Source organism: Nicotiana tabacum, chromosome 2 (assembly GCF_000715075.1).
Source record: "Nicotiana tabacum cultivar K326 chromosome 2, ASM71507v2, whole genome shotgun sequence".
In the NCBI taxonomy this organism is placed as follows: domain Eukaryota; kingdom Viridiplantae; phylum Streptophyta; class Magnoliopsida; order Solanales; family Solanaceae; genus Nicotiana; species Nicotiana tabacum.
Window position 1 is genome coordinate 7,107,622 of NC_134081.1, and position 15,181 is coordinate 7,122,802.

Below are 15,181 nucleotides of genomic sequence, written 5' to 3' on the forward strand. Positions count from 1 at the left end.
CATCATATTCTCCACCTCTAAAACAAACGTTCGTCCTCGAACGAACATAGAAAAGTACCTAGACTGGTAAAAAATGTGTGGATATCTACTCCGTATGTCCAACTCAGATTTCCAGGTGGCTGCCTCGATCGGCTAGCCACTCCACTGCACTCAAACCGAAGGATAACTCTTAGACCTCAACTGTCGGACCTGCCGGGCTAAAATATCCATCTGCTCCTCCTTATAAGTGTCGCGCCCTTTTTCTCGTGAAAGCGGGTTTCGACGTGTGACAACTCTTTTAAATAGTTATTAAAAGAGAAGAGTTGCCACCTAACAATTTTTAAAGTGCGTTAGGGCACCTATTTGCAAATAACTCGAATTTAATTACTCAATGTCACCAAAGATCGGGTAAGGATTCAAATTATCTCGAATAGAAGGTGTTAGGCACTGTTCGAGGTCCACAAATATGGTTCCCGACCGAATTGTAAACTAAGTAGGATTATTGAGCTAAACTAGGTTATAGGTTGCTAAGTTATGAATTAATCCTTAGTGGTCAAGTATATACATCTATTAAAAGCAATTAATGAATTAAAACTAATCATGAAAAGAATAAAAAACATGTAAGAGTTGTAATAAATATTATGGTGAAAGACTAATTAATCACGCTAAAGGGGGATCTAGGTCTTTAAGCCTAATTAATCTAACTCCCGTTATAGCCAAAAGAGCAACAGCTATTCGGGCAATCAGACTATCATCTCCTGCTACCCTATTACTATCTTTAAGTTGTTACTTAAAGCGCACTAGTTGATTCTAAACCGTGCCTTAGTAGGACTACCCGCCCCATTCCTATAGTCCATGATGCGTTGGACACTATCTAAAGGGATGGTTCTAGACATAAAGAAAACCTTAAGTTTCTATTTCTATTCTCATTAGTGTCACATAAGAGGGAGCACATTGGGACTTAAACATGTAACACATAAGGTAAGTAAGAGCTCATGTTGGCCTCCAAATTAATTAAATAATTAGAAATTACTAAAATAGAAATCTCGAACTCTTAAAAAATGGATAAGCTGCTTAATATAATACTTACGGCATAAGAGAGATAAAATACCTATGTACGTAGTGAATAGATTATAAAATTATTCAAATTAAAATAGGTCACCCGCCCTAACTAAAATAGTTAACTATACATATTATTGGCAAAGAAAAGTTGGCAACGAAACGAGGAAGATTCAGGAAACATATATAGATAACTCTTAACTATGCTGCAATGCAAATTTCTGGAAAATAGAGGCTTGAAATATATAACTACAATCACATATATCTGGTATTTCAAAGACTCCAATTTTTAAGGTCGAACTCAAAAAAAAAAAAGAGTTTTATTTTAAAAATACTAATTCTTTTTATTCTCAGAATAAAGCAAAATTGAGTTTAAGGAAAATAAAAACTTCACGTATCATATGTTAGAAAAACTTAGTTATCGTACGAGCCCAAACACTACTAGAAATTCGCTAAAAACCGACCAAAAATACCGACCAACGTTGGTTGGTTATGGCAAATTACCGATCAAAACGTGACCATTACGGTGTGGACGGTGTTTTGATGGTCAGAATGGCTTACCGACAAAAGTTGGTCGGAAATTACCGACCAACTTTGGTCGGTATATTAAAACGACAATCTGACAAGTTTAATTACTTACCGACCAACTTTGGTCGGAAATATATTTTATTAATTTAATTTTACCGACCAAAGTTGGTCGGTTTAACTAAATTATGTTTTTTTTATTAATTATTAAAATTAAAAAAAACCGACCAACTTTGGTCGGTAATTGAAAATATATATTTTTTAAAACTAATTAAAATTAAACATTACCGACCAACTATGGTCGGTAATCTCAATAATGCAAGCAAAATACCGACCAAAGTTGGACGGTAGTCTTGAATTCTGGGAATTCAATGTTCATTAACCGACCAACTTTGATCGGTATTTTGGAATAATTTATTTTTTTTTATTAAAAACCGACCAACGTTGGTCGGTTTTTCTAGGATTAATTTTGGCATAAAATGCCTGTTTTGGCAGCTAAACCACCTGCCAGCATACCAATACAACAACAATAAAAACAACAACAACAACAACACCCAAAACATTCAATAAATACTTTAAAACTAACAAATTAAAGTTCAATTGAACATAAAAATCCAAAACCAAGTTAAAACTAATTACAACTAGTTTAAAACTGGTTCTATTTGTCTAGTTCAAAGTATATAAAAGTCAAGGGGTATATTCTACAACATCATCATCACCGTTTGATGAACTTTCATTTACAAGACGATATAGAGAACGGTCTTGTGGAGGACAGGAAGAACGATCACGGGGAGGACGGGAGGAATGATCACGAGCAGGGCGGGAGGAACGATCATGTGGAGGTCGACCCTCTGGAGATGACTCACGAGATCGGGGCAACGAAAAAGCTCCACTAGATAGGAGAGTTCTGATCTGAGCTTGCATGCCAAGGAATTGAGCATCTCTAAGCCTTTCTCTTTCCTTGGCCGCTTCTAGCTCTGATGTGAGCTTTGTCACTGTCTCCCGCATAGCGGAGAGGCTCTCCCTATTAAGTTGCTCGCCATGCGAGGAAGTCCCTAGTCCTCGCATTCCACACTTATAGCGATGGAAGTTTTTAGTAGGAAGCCCGTATACCTTCCCCCATTTTGGACCGCCAACAGACTCCAACCATATTCTTTCAGCATCCTCGTCCGAAGGTTGGGTTGGCTCACCCGATTCACCAGCTGGATGACTACGGATGAATTCCTCCACGTTACTTTGGTAGCGACCCTATATTATTTTAAATTAAATCAGTATTTCAAGTTGTTTATAAAAGTAAATTATAATACTTAAATAAAATTGAAAGCTTACATATGCAGTCGAGGCCCGGTCCTCGACCCACCTATCTTGATCCCCCTCTTTCTTCTTCTTCACAACATGTATCTCCTTGAATAGCTCATCATGACTCATTGGACGCCCATACTTCTTTTCCTGAAAATAAATTAATTTAGTTAATAAACAGAATAGATATACTTAGAAAAGTAAAATAATTTAAGCAATTACGTACCAATCTTCTTTTTATTGTCCCTAGGCTGATCGCACCTCCAGTGTGCAAGGAGCCTCCCTTCTCGGATGCGCGAGCTTTCTTTCCTTTTTCGCTCCTCTCTAAGAACTCTGCGGTAAGCCATTGCCTTTGCAAATCATTCCACAAATTCTCAAGTAACCAGCCAGGCCTCTTGTTCTTCTTTCTAGCATCCGAGAAAGCATCCGCCAATCTCTTGCGAGCTTTATGATGAAAATTTGTAGCCACTTCCGCGCTATAGCGGTCTTCCCATACACACTTGCTCTGTATTTCAAAAATTAAATATTAGATGGAAACATCATAAATATAAATTATTAAACTGTTTAAAAGAACATTTATACCTTAAATTGATTGAAAATTTGCTCCTTCAGTGAGAATGGGCAATCAGTCCAAGTCGCATAACGGCCATCATAAAGCTTTCTGATGGCATTGGTGATTATCCTCGTAGTCTTATTACCCGGCTTGATCCTGCAATTTAACAATAAAAACACATTAATATCTTAGTAAAAATGTTACAAATCAATAGATGCAAAAATAATGAATAACACTTACCCATCACCCTCAGGGACTATGATGATCCTGCCATATCGATTATAATGCACTACCTCGTCATCACCATCCGAAGCATGTGTATCAGAGGCATGTGAAGACGGTGTAGGCGGGTCAGAGCTAATGCCTCCCAGGTGAAGGCCTGCAATAGATGGAGTCGATGATGAAGATGGTTGCGATCTCTGTGACTGCGACATAGCTGGATGCGACCCAAGTGGATATGATACCGATGGCTGTGACCCGAGTGGCTGTGACCCGAGTGGCTGTGACATGGGTGAATGCGATCCATATGGCTGTGATATGTAGGGATGTGATCCATGTGGATGTGATGCAGATGGCTGTGAGGCAGCTGGACTGTATGTCGGACGTATAATCATGTGGCCCTGTGATGGAAGACTGGGTGTCTGAATGAAGGTGTACGGCTCGTGATGCTGTGGCAGCTCAGTATAGCCGTGTGGTAGAGGATAAGACATAGGCATCTCTGAAAAAGGTGGACAAGAGGGAGTATTATTTTCTACCCTCCTCTTTCCCTTCCTACCCTTTTCTCGACCCCGAGAACTAGTAGGGTCATTGTTACCTTGACCCTTGCCTGCCATCTGCATAATATAATACACATTTAGATTAAAACATATAAGAAACTACCTATAAAATGAGAGTGCTTTAAAAAACTAACTTTTTAATCCTCATCGACGTATTGTTCCTCGTCCGAGAATTCTTCGTCCTCACTTGTTTGAGCTTCATTAGTTGATTCCTCGTCCTCATTTTCTATAATTGTTACTTCATTTATATCAACTTCTTCCAATATGCGTCCAGGATGTTCCAAATCATTTTCTAACTGATCGTCCACTATTTGGTGAATATTGGAGATATCGTTTTGATATGCAACATCTAACACATTCTCAACTTCCACCCTACCTACAGGCTTAGTTTTTATTACAACCCACCAATCGGACTTATTCCGCCGCAATGGATAAGGAGCATAATACACTTGCCTAACGTTATGTGCAATTATGAAAGGATCATAGCGATCATACTCCCTCGTATGATTAACCTCAATTATGTTGTATTGGTTGTGTACTCTTGTACCTCTTGTTGGATTTGGGTCAAACCACTTGTATCTAAAGAGTATCAATTTCTTATATGGCCAACCTGTATATTCTAGTTGTAATATTTCTTTGACCACACCATAATAATCAATATCTCCAACTTGGTTGCCATCACCACCTAGAACCCACACCCCGCTGTTGTTGCTATTTTTATTTTTAGAGCAATCCTCTGTATGAAACTTATAACCATTCACTACGTACTTAGACATTGTTGTGACCTGAAGCCCAGGTCCCCAAGATATATCTTTCAAAAATTGATTTACACCATTATTTGGATTATTTACCTACATAGAGTTAAAAAAAGTCATAAGTTAGCACAACTTATGAATCAATTTTTATACATTCACTACATATGTATATATATATATACACACACACTTACAAACTGTTTGAACCACGTATCAAATCTCGTATATACAGCATCATAGCCAAATTGACCCACGAAGTGACTGTGACATATCAAATATTTTTAGTAGTTGCATCAATATGTAGTCACAGTAAATTTTACATTTTGATAACTAATAAATCAATACTTACTTGAGAAATGGTACAACTTCGGGACAATTTAGCAACACATGAAGTGTAGCTGACTTATACTCCATATCACTCAAACTTCTCTTTCTAATATCCTTAGAACATCGGCCTGGTTGATTGAATATGGACATTGGTGGATATAATGGATCATTCACACATTCGACCGTGTGCCTATTGGGCCTATTCCTAGAACATGGCACGTTACTCTCAAAATAATAAGAACAAAAATGTACAGTTTCCTTTGCAAGATAGGCTTCACATATAGATCCTTCAATTTTATTCCTCTGCTTAACAAATTATTTGCATTTGTCAATTGTCCTACATAATCTCATGTTAGCCAATAACATTCAAATAAAATAGAATAGTACATCAAACTTAAAATATTACCTCTCAAAGGGATATATCCATCTGCATTGAACAGGCCCTCCAAGTCGTGCCTCGTGTACAAGGTGTATTGGAAGGTGTTCCATCACATCAAAGAAACTACATGGGAATATTTTTTCCATCTTACTAGAAATTACAGGGATGTTCTGGTCCATCCGAAGTAGGTTTTCTTCCCTTAATATGGTAGAACACAAGTCTTTGAAAAACAAACTAATCTCTGTGATGGGTTTCCAGATTCTTTCAGGCAAACCACAAAATGCAATAGGCACTAAGGTCTCCATGAAAACATGGCAGTCATGACTTTTCAAATGGCTCAACTTCCCTACCTCCATATCTACTTTTTTTCCAAGAGTCGACGCATAACCCTCAGGCATCTTTAATTTCGTAACCCAATCATAAATTTGTCGTCTTTCCTCCAAAGTGAATGTGTAACTTGCTTTGGGCTTGAACACCTTACCATTGTTTGCTGTCTGCAAGTATAATTCAGGCCGCCTGCAATATTCTTGTAAGTCCATTCTAACCTTCGGGTTATCTTTTGTCTTACCTTTAACATCCATCACTGTGTTGAAAAAATTATCAAAATAATTCTTCTCAATATGCATGACATCAAAGTTGTGTCGGAGAAGATTATCCTTCCAATAAGGCAACTCCCAAAATATACTCTGTTTCGTGCAATTATGATTAACACCATATCCGGGGAATCTATAAGGTGGAGCCTCAGTAACTTTACTGAAGTTCTGGACCCTCTCCCAAATTTCCTCACCTGAAAGTATCGGAGGTGGAGAATCATATTCCACTTTATTCTTTTTGAATGCATTTTTCATCCTTCTAAACTCATGATCATCAGGCAAGAATTGACGGTGACAATCAAACCATGATTGCTTTCGGCCATGTTTCAAAGTGAACGCTTTACTATTTTTCATGCAGTAAGGACAAGCTAGCTTCCCAGCAGTCATCCACCCAGACAACATTCCATACGCAAGAAAATCATTAATAGTCCACATTAAATTAGCACGCATATTAAAATTCTGCTTGGTTGATATGTCATATGTTTCAACACCATCATACCACAATTATTTTAGCTCATCAATCAAAGGTTGCAAATATACATCAATCAAACTTTTCGGATTACGTGGACCGGGGATACTACAGTTTAAGAATATATATGGACTAGTCATACATAACTCAGGTGGTAGATTATAAGGTGTAAAAAAGACAGGCCAACATGAATATGGTGTCGCAAATATAGAAAAAGGCATGAAGCCATCGGCACACAGACCTAACCGAATGTTCCTTGGTTCACTAGCAAAATCTGGATATGTCCTATCAAAGTGCTTCCAAGCTTCTCCATCTGAAGGATGACACATAACACCAGGTGGTCTTCTATTTTCAAAATGCCATCTCATATGAGGAGCAGAACTCATCGACGCATATAACCTCTTTAACCTAGGTATAAGAGGTAAATAATGCATTGCCTTGACAACGACTATATTCCCGTTGGAAAGCCTCTTGAAACGAGGCTTTTCGCAAAATTTACAACTGTCTAAAGTTGCATCATCTTTATAATATAACATGCAACCATCTTCACAACAATCAATTCTCATTGACGAAAGTCTTAACTTAAAAACCAATCTCTTCGCCTTATAGAAATCACCAGGTAAGTTGATATTAAGGTCAACTAGTTCACTCATAAGGTCAATGAAACAGTCCATGGCTGTTTGAGAAATATTCCAATTAGATTTGATACTTAGTAATCTAATTGCAACAGACAGCTCAGAGTGCGGACTTCCTTCACGTAGTGGACGACTAGCTTCCTCTAACTGTTCATAAAAATATTTTGCGTCATCATTAGGAGTTTGTTCAACATTTTTATTGGGCTCACCCCCAAAAGCATCCGCAACCATATCCTGAATTCTAGAATCAAGATTTGTATTCTCCACCGACCTATTACTTTCACCAACAACCATGTTATGAAATACCCACGGCTACCATCGATCTCTCCATAATTAGTCCACACAAAGTAATTCTCTATAAACCCCTTCCTATAAAGATGAAGCTTAACTTCCTCCGATTTTTTTAACTTCATACAATCGCACCTGACACAAGGGCAGCTAATTACTCCTTCACTTTGGTATGGTGGAAGTGACATTGCATGTGTAATAAAGTCATCAACCCCTTCTACAAAATCCTCCCGCAATCCCCGCCGATTAGGATAATTTCTATTGTACATCCAAGTGCGATGTTCCATCTATACAAATAAAACAAGAACAAATTAATTTATTCTACAATTATAAATTAATTATATCTTTTTTAGTTAATTCAAGATAATTATTTTTTCCTAATTACACCAATTTATATCCTAAAAGTTCAATTCATATCCAAAAGGTCCAATTCATATCTTAAAAGTTCAAATCATATCCTAAAAGTTCAATTCACAAGAACAAATCCTAAAAACTAAAATTTCAATTCATATCCTACGAGTTCAAACATAAACTAACTAAACTAAAGAAATTCAACCCATACCCTAAAAGTTAGATTCACAAGAACAAATTAATTTATTCTACAATTATAAATTAATTATATCTTTTTTAGTTAATTCAAGATAATTATTTTTTCCTAATTACACTAATTTATATCCTAAAAGTTCAATTCATATCCAAAAGGTCCAATTCATATCTTAAAAGTTCAATTCATATCCTAAAAGTTCAATTCACAAGAACAAATCCTAAAAACTAAAATTTCAATTCATATCCTACGAGTTTAAACATAAACTAACTAAACTAAAGAAATTCAACCCATACCCTAAAAGTTCGATTCACAAGAACAAATTAATTTATTCTACAATTATAAATTAATTATATCTTTTTTAGTTAATTCAAGATAATTATTTTTTCCTAATTACATCAATTTATATCCTAAAAGTTCAATTCATATCCAAAAGGTCCAATTCATATCTTAAAAGTTCAAATCATATCCTAAAAGTTCAATTCACAAGAACAAATCCTAAAAACTAAAATTTCAATTCATATCCTACGAGTTTAAACATAAACTAACTAAACTAAAGAAATTCAACCCATACCCTAAAAGTTCGATTCACAAGAACAAATTAATTTATTCTACAATTATAAATTAATTATATATTTTTTAGTTAATTCAAAGATAATTATTTTTTCCTAATTACACCAATTTATATCCTAAAAGTTTAATTCATATCCAAAAGGTCCAATTCATATCTTAAAAGTTCAATTCATATCCTAAAAGTTCAATTCACAAGAACAAATCCTAAAAACTAAAATTTCAATTCATATCCTACGAGTTTAAACATAAACTAACTAAACTAAAGAAATTCAACCCATACCCTAAACTAAATTAATTCATAAATAATTGACTAATTAACAAAACTAATTAGTTAATAAAACTAATTAACAAAACTAATTAAAACAAGACCTAAACCCTAATCCTCAATAAAATGCAATGTTCAAATAATTGAAACACTAATCAATTGAAACTAATTCATAACTAATTAACAAAACCTGGAAATAATAAATAAATGGGTTGTAATTCAAACCTAGAATTTATAGGAGATGGAGAAGGAGATCGAGGGGCGGCAGTGGCAGTGGCAGAGGTGACGGCGACGGCGCGGCGATGACGAGGGTGAGGGCTGGACGGCGAGGGGAGGCCTGGACGGTGAGGGGGAGGGGCTGGGAGAAGGAGAGAAGGGAAGGAAGAAGAGGGAAAAATTTCAGAGAAATAGGGGTTTCCCCCGTTTTTCACTTCTCCGATTTTAGAATTACCGACCAAAGTTGGTCGGTACATTAAGTGCTGACCGTTTGACCAAAAACCGACCAACTTTGGTTGTTTTTTTTTAAAAAAAAATTAAAATCTTTAACCGACCAACATTGGTCGGTAATCCAAAATTTTCTTGTCTGACCAGCTATTGACCAATTTACCAACCAACGTTGGTCGGTATTTTGTTTAAAAAAATTATAAATATTTTTTTTCCCCGTTTGCGTCCAACCTGGACAGTTTTTGGTCGCATTTTTTGACCTACCAACGTTGGTCGGAAATAGTTGGTCGGTTTTTAGCAGATTTTTAGTAGTGAAACACTATCTGAAATTATTAGAGAACAATTTATTAAAAGCAAGTACATACAATTTGACTTATTTCCTATACATAGAGATTAGATGCTCAAATAAGATTTAAATATGATGATTTACTCAAGTTTTCATAATGAAAAACATAAACAGTAAAGCCATGTAAGTGTCATAATAATCCAAACTTTACAAGCACATAAGAACAATGTAGCAATCATAAAGCCAAGATTTTCCAATTCATGATGTACAACAAAGACCATACTAGAGCAAAACAAAACTTCGAATCATACAAAATGACACAAAGAAGGCGAGCAGTCGCTTTGCTTCCAACAAAATGCTTTAAATTTCAAATAAACAACAAACAAGACACGAATGCAAAACTAATGCATATCACCATGTTCGTGCGCTCAGAATTAAAAGGTGAGGAATACGGAAAGTCCTATGATAAGCCATAATAGAATACTTATAACTTGTCTCCATACCATAGGGAGAATGAAAAATGCAAGAGGTAGGAGACTTACCTTTTGTGAAGGGCAGAAGTATTATAAAGAAAACGAGAATAGACCGGAACTCCACTGGAGACTAGAATAATAAGTAATAGAAAAACTAGAAATACCAAATCACGAGCGAGTAATCGACAACGAGTAGAGTGCCTTAGCATATGAACTATCAATCCAATTAAACTAACTCCGGCTATCAACGAGCAGACCATTTGGGACCACGAAAGAGAGAACCACAGAGTTACTAAGGCATAAAAATGAGCAGGAATGATAATGTGAAGATGTGAAAGAATCGCAGTGTAAAAATGTAAGGAAGAAAAAGCCTCCGTAATATGTTCAAGGGCACAGTATTTATAACTAGACATAAGGACCGTTTGAATTTAAAATAGAGAAATCAAAGGAAATTTTGATTTGAAAAATCCAATCTTCCCCCAAAACTACGCATGAACCCATGTGAGAAAATAGGTGAAGGATTCCCTAAGCATGGGCTCGATTTTGTCCGGCTTCTCAAAAGATTCTTAAATCCGCTACGACACTAAAGCTGGAAAAAAAAAAAGATTCTAATTTTGTAATCTTGGAGGAGATTATGCCATAAATTTGGGGAATTAACTATGAAATGGGGAGAAGAAATAGGGAAATAAAGTAAAAATTGAGAAAGGAAAGAAAAGAAAAGAGAAAGAATCAAAGCTAAAGAAATTGAAACAAGATGTGTGGGACTTCGGCGCCGTTAAATGGGGTTGACGGGTGTTTTTATGGAAGAAAGGCTAGTGATGTTTGGTTTAGTTGGGTTTTAGGCTAGTTATGGTGAGGGTAATTAGGACACTTAATTTGAGAACTAAATAAAGGGATTTGGGCTGGGACTCTAAAATATAATAATAATAATAATAATAATAATAATAATAATAACAACAACAACAACAATAATAATAATAATAATAATGATAGTGCTAAACAAATAATAAAATGATACTAATAGGAAAAATTATTTAACTAATGATAATTTAAATACATAAATAAATTTTTGTGAAGCGAAAATAAATATTTAACTAAATGTACCTTTATGTAAATATACTAGAACAAGTTAAAAATAAATAGCAATGCCTTATATTACCGAAAAATATTAATTTAATAAAGAAAATATATAGCAAATATATAATAAGGTAAAAGATGAACTTATAATACTTGTAATAAGATAAAAATATTATAACTATCATTATGACCTTTTAAAGTAAAATAGCTAGCTCGGGAGAATACCTATGAATATAGAAGGACAAAATTGGGTGTCAACAATAAGTCAAATCCTTGTCCAACTGGAATGAGGTGAAATCTAACACATGGGACAGATCACCATGATACTTCCGGAGCATGGACACATGGAACACCGGATGGACTGCTGATAAACTAGGTGACAATACAAGCTCGTAGGCCACCTCACCCACTCTCTGAAGAATCTCAAAGGGTCTGATATACCTAGGGCTCAACTTGCCCTTCTTTCCGAACCTCATCACACCCTTTATGGGTGAAACTCAGAGCAACACTCTCTCGCCGACCATGAATGCAATATCACGAACTCTACGGTTGGCATAATTCTTCTGCCTAGACTGTGCGGTGCAAAGTCGATCCTGAATAATCTTGACCTTATTCAACGCATCATGTACCAAATTTGTACCCAACAACCAAGCCTCTCCCGGCTCGAACCATCCAACTGGCGAACGACACCGCCTCCCGTATAATGCCTCACAGGGAGCCATCTGAATGCTCGACTGGTAGCTGTTGTTATAGGCAAACTCCACAAATAGCAGGAACTGATCCCAAGAACCCCCTAAGTCCATAATACAAGCGCGAAGCATATCTTCCAATATATGAGTCTGTGGTAGCCCAACAACTAAATCTATAGTGATACGCTCCCACTTCCACTCAGGAATCTCTAACTTCTGAAGCAAATCACCAGGTCTCTGATGCTCGTACTTAACTTGCTAACAATTTAGACACCGACCTACATATGTAACTATATCCTTCTTCATCCTCCTCCACCAATAATGATGCCGCATGTCCTGATACATCTTGGCGACGGGCGTATGAACAAAATACCGGAAACTGTGGGCCTCCTCAAAAATCAACTCTCGAAGCCCATCCACACTGGGCACACAAATACGGCCCTGCATCCTCAAAACTCCATCATCTCCAACAGTATCCTGCTTAGCACCACCGTGCCTCACCCTATCCTTAAGGACAAGCAAATGAGGATCATCATACTGACGCTCTCTGATGCGCTCATACAAGCAAGACCGAGCAGCTATGCAAGATAAAATACGATCGGGCTCTGAGACATCTAACCTCACAAACTGATTGGCCAAAGCTTGAACATCTGTAGCAAGTAGCCTCTCACTAACTGGAATGTACGCAAGGCTGCCCATACTCACAACCTTTCTACTCAAGGTCCCAGCCACCACATGGCCCATCCTGGGATGATACAAAATGCTGATATCATTGTCTTTCAACAGCTCCACCCATCTTCTCTGCCTCAAGTTGAGATCCTTTTGTTTGAACAAATACTGTAGACTCCGATGATTAGTGAATACCTTACATGGCATGCCGTAAAGATAGTGCCTCCAGATCTTCAGTGCATGAACAATGGCTGCCAACTCTAAGTCATAAACAGAGGGCATAAAGGTGGATCCCAAAAAGATTGAGGCAGTTCAGAACTCACACTTTGAAAACTTGGCATATAACTGGCTATCTCTCAGAGTCTGAAGTACAATCCGAAGATGCTGCTTGTGTTCCTCTAGGTTGCGCTAATTGATCAAGATATCATCAACGAATACAATAACAAAAGAATCCAAGTAGGGCTTGAAAACCCGGTTCATCAAATCCATGAATGTTGCTAGGGCATTTGTCAACCCAAATGAAATCACTAGGAACTCATAATGCCCATACCGAGTCCGAAACGTTGTCTTAGGGATATCAGATGCCCTAATCCTCAACTGATGGTAGCTAGACCTCAAATCAATCTTTGAAAATACTTTTGCACTCTAAAGCTGATCAAATAAGTCATCAATCATCGGAAACAGATACTTGTTCTTGATAGTGACTTTGTTCAACTACCGATAGGTTATACACATCCTCATCGACCTATCCTTCTTCTTCAAGAACAACACGGGCGATCCCCAAGGGGCGAGACACTAGGTCTAATGAAGCCCTTATCAAGCAAGTCTTGCAACCGCTCCTTCAATTCCTTCAACTCCGGTGGCGCCATAGGGTATGGTGGAATAGAAATGGCTGAGTGCACGAAGCCAAATTAATACAAAAGTCAATATCTCTGTCGGGTGGCATCCCCAGTAGATATGCATGAAACACCTCTGAAAATTCACGAACAACTGGCACTGAATCCATGGAAGGATCCTCCGCACTAGAATCACAGACACAGGCCAAATAAGCTAGACATCCCTTCTCGACCATGCGCCGAGCCTTCACATAAGATATAACTCTGCTGGTAGAATTGCGAGGAGTCCCCCTCCACTCTAATCTAGGCAACTCCGACATGGCTAAGGTCATCGTCTTGGCATGACAGTCCAATATAGCATGATAAGGTGACAACCAATCCATACCCAATATGACATCAAAATCTACCATATCAAGGAGTAGAAGATCTATACTAGTCTCAAGACTCTAAATAGTAACCATACACGAGCGATAGACACGATTTACAGCAATAGAATCTGCCACAGGCGTGGATACATACACATGAGCACTCAAGGAATCACGAGGCACAACCAGATATGCAAAAAAATAGGATGACACATAGGAGTAAGTAGATCCTGGATAAATAGAACTGAAGCATCTCTATGGCAAATAGGAATAATACCTCTGATAACGTCGTCAGATGACTCGGCCTCAGGCCTAGCTGGGAAAGCATAACATCGGGACTGGGGCCCACCACTCTAAACTATGTCGCTGGGATAACCTCTATCTGGCTGGCATTTACCTAGAACGGCCTGACTTCCACCTCTAATGGTCTGACCTCCTCCTCTGGCTGCCTGACCCCAGCCTCTAGCTTGGCTGAGCTGGCGGTGAAGCAACTGGTGCTGGAATAATGGTACGAGAGGCCTACTGCTGCACGCTGCCCTGTGACCTAGGGAAAAATCTAGCAATGTGCCTCGGATCACCACAAGTATAACATGCCCTCGGATGCTGTGACTGCTGACCCTAGAACTGACCCTGAGGACCTGAATAACCACTCTGATAGCTCTAGATCGGAGGCGCATTGATAGGAGCTGGTGGTGCACTATAGGCCGGTTGTCCAGAATGAGGCCAGAAAGGACCACATCTCCCTGAAGCACTGTGGGACGCCAGAAATGCAGAATGAAATGGCCTGCGAGGATGGACTCTAACAAAAGCACCCCTGCCTCCAGATGAGGCACCGCTGAAACTACCAGAATGACGGGTCTCTTATCTAACACCGACCCCCTCTTCTGAACACTACCAACTCGATACGTCTGGCAATATCAACAACCGTCTGGAAGGTAATATCACTCCCTGTCTCATAAGCCATCTGAAGCCTGAGAGTGTAAGTCCAGTCCATCAATAGATATTCTCACTCGCTCCTTCTCAGTAGGAAGCAAGATAGTGGAATGGTGAGTTAAGTCCACAAATCGAGTCTCGTACTGGGTGACAGTCATACCACCCTGCTAAAGTCTCTCAAACTGCCTGCGATACTCCTTTCTCCAGGTGACATGGATAAACTTCTCTAGAAATAATTGTGAGAACTAATCCCAGGTAAGTGCATGTGACCCAGCTAATCTAGTCAACATATAATCTCTCCACTATCTTCGGGCGAAACCAGTCAGCTGAAATGCTACAAAATCGACCCCATTGGTCTTAACTATACCCATGTTATGCAGCACCTCATGG

At 38.0% G+C, this 15,181-nt stretch overlaps 1 protein-coding gene across 1 annotated transcript in view; it reads right to left on the minus strand.

Annotated features, from left to right (window-relative positions):
• Positions 1-12,687, minus strand: part of LOC142166097 (uncharacterized) — a 30,351-nt gene extending 17,664 nt beyond the window's left edge. Inside the window, exons 1-5 of the mRNA XM_075224518.1 lie at positions 12,608-12,687; positions 3,445-3,571; positions 3,089-3,367; positions 2,893-3,012; positions 2,269-2,811 (exon numbers count right to left, since the gene is read on the minus strand). Of these exons, the coding sequence (XP_075080619.1) occupies positions 2,269-2,811; positions 2,893-3,012; positions 3,089-3,367; positions 3,445-3,571; positions 12,608-12,687 (1,149 nt within the window). The remainder of the gene's footprint in view (positions 1-2,268; positions 2,812-2,892; positions 3,013-3,088; positions 3,368-3,444; positions 3,572-12,607) is intronic.
• Positions 12,688-15,181: the final 2,494 nt, after the last annotated feature.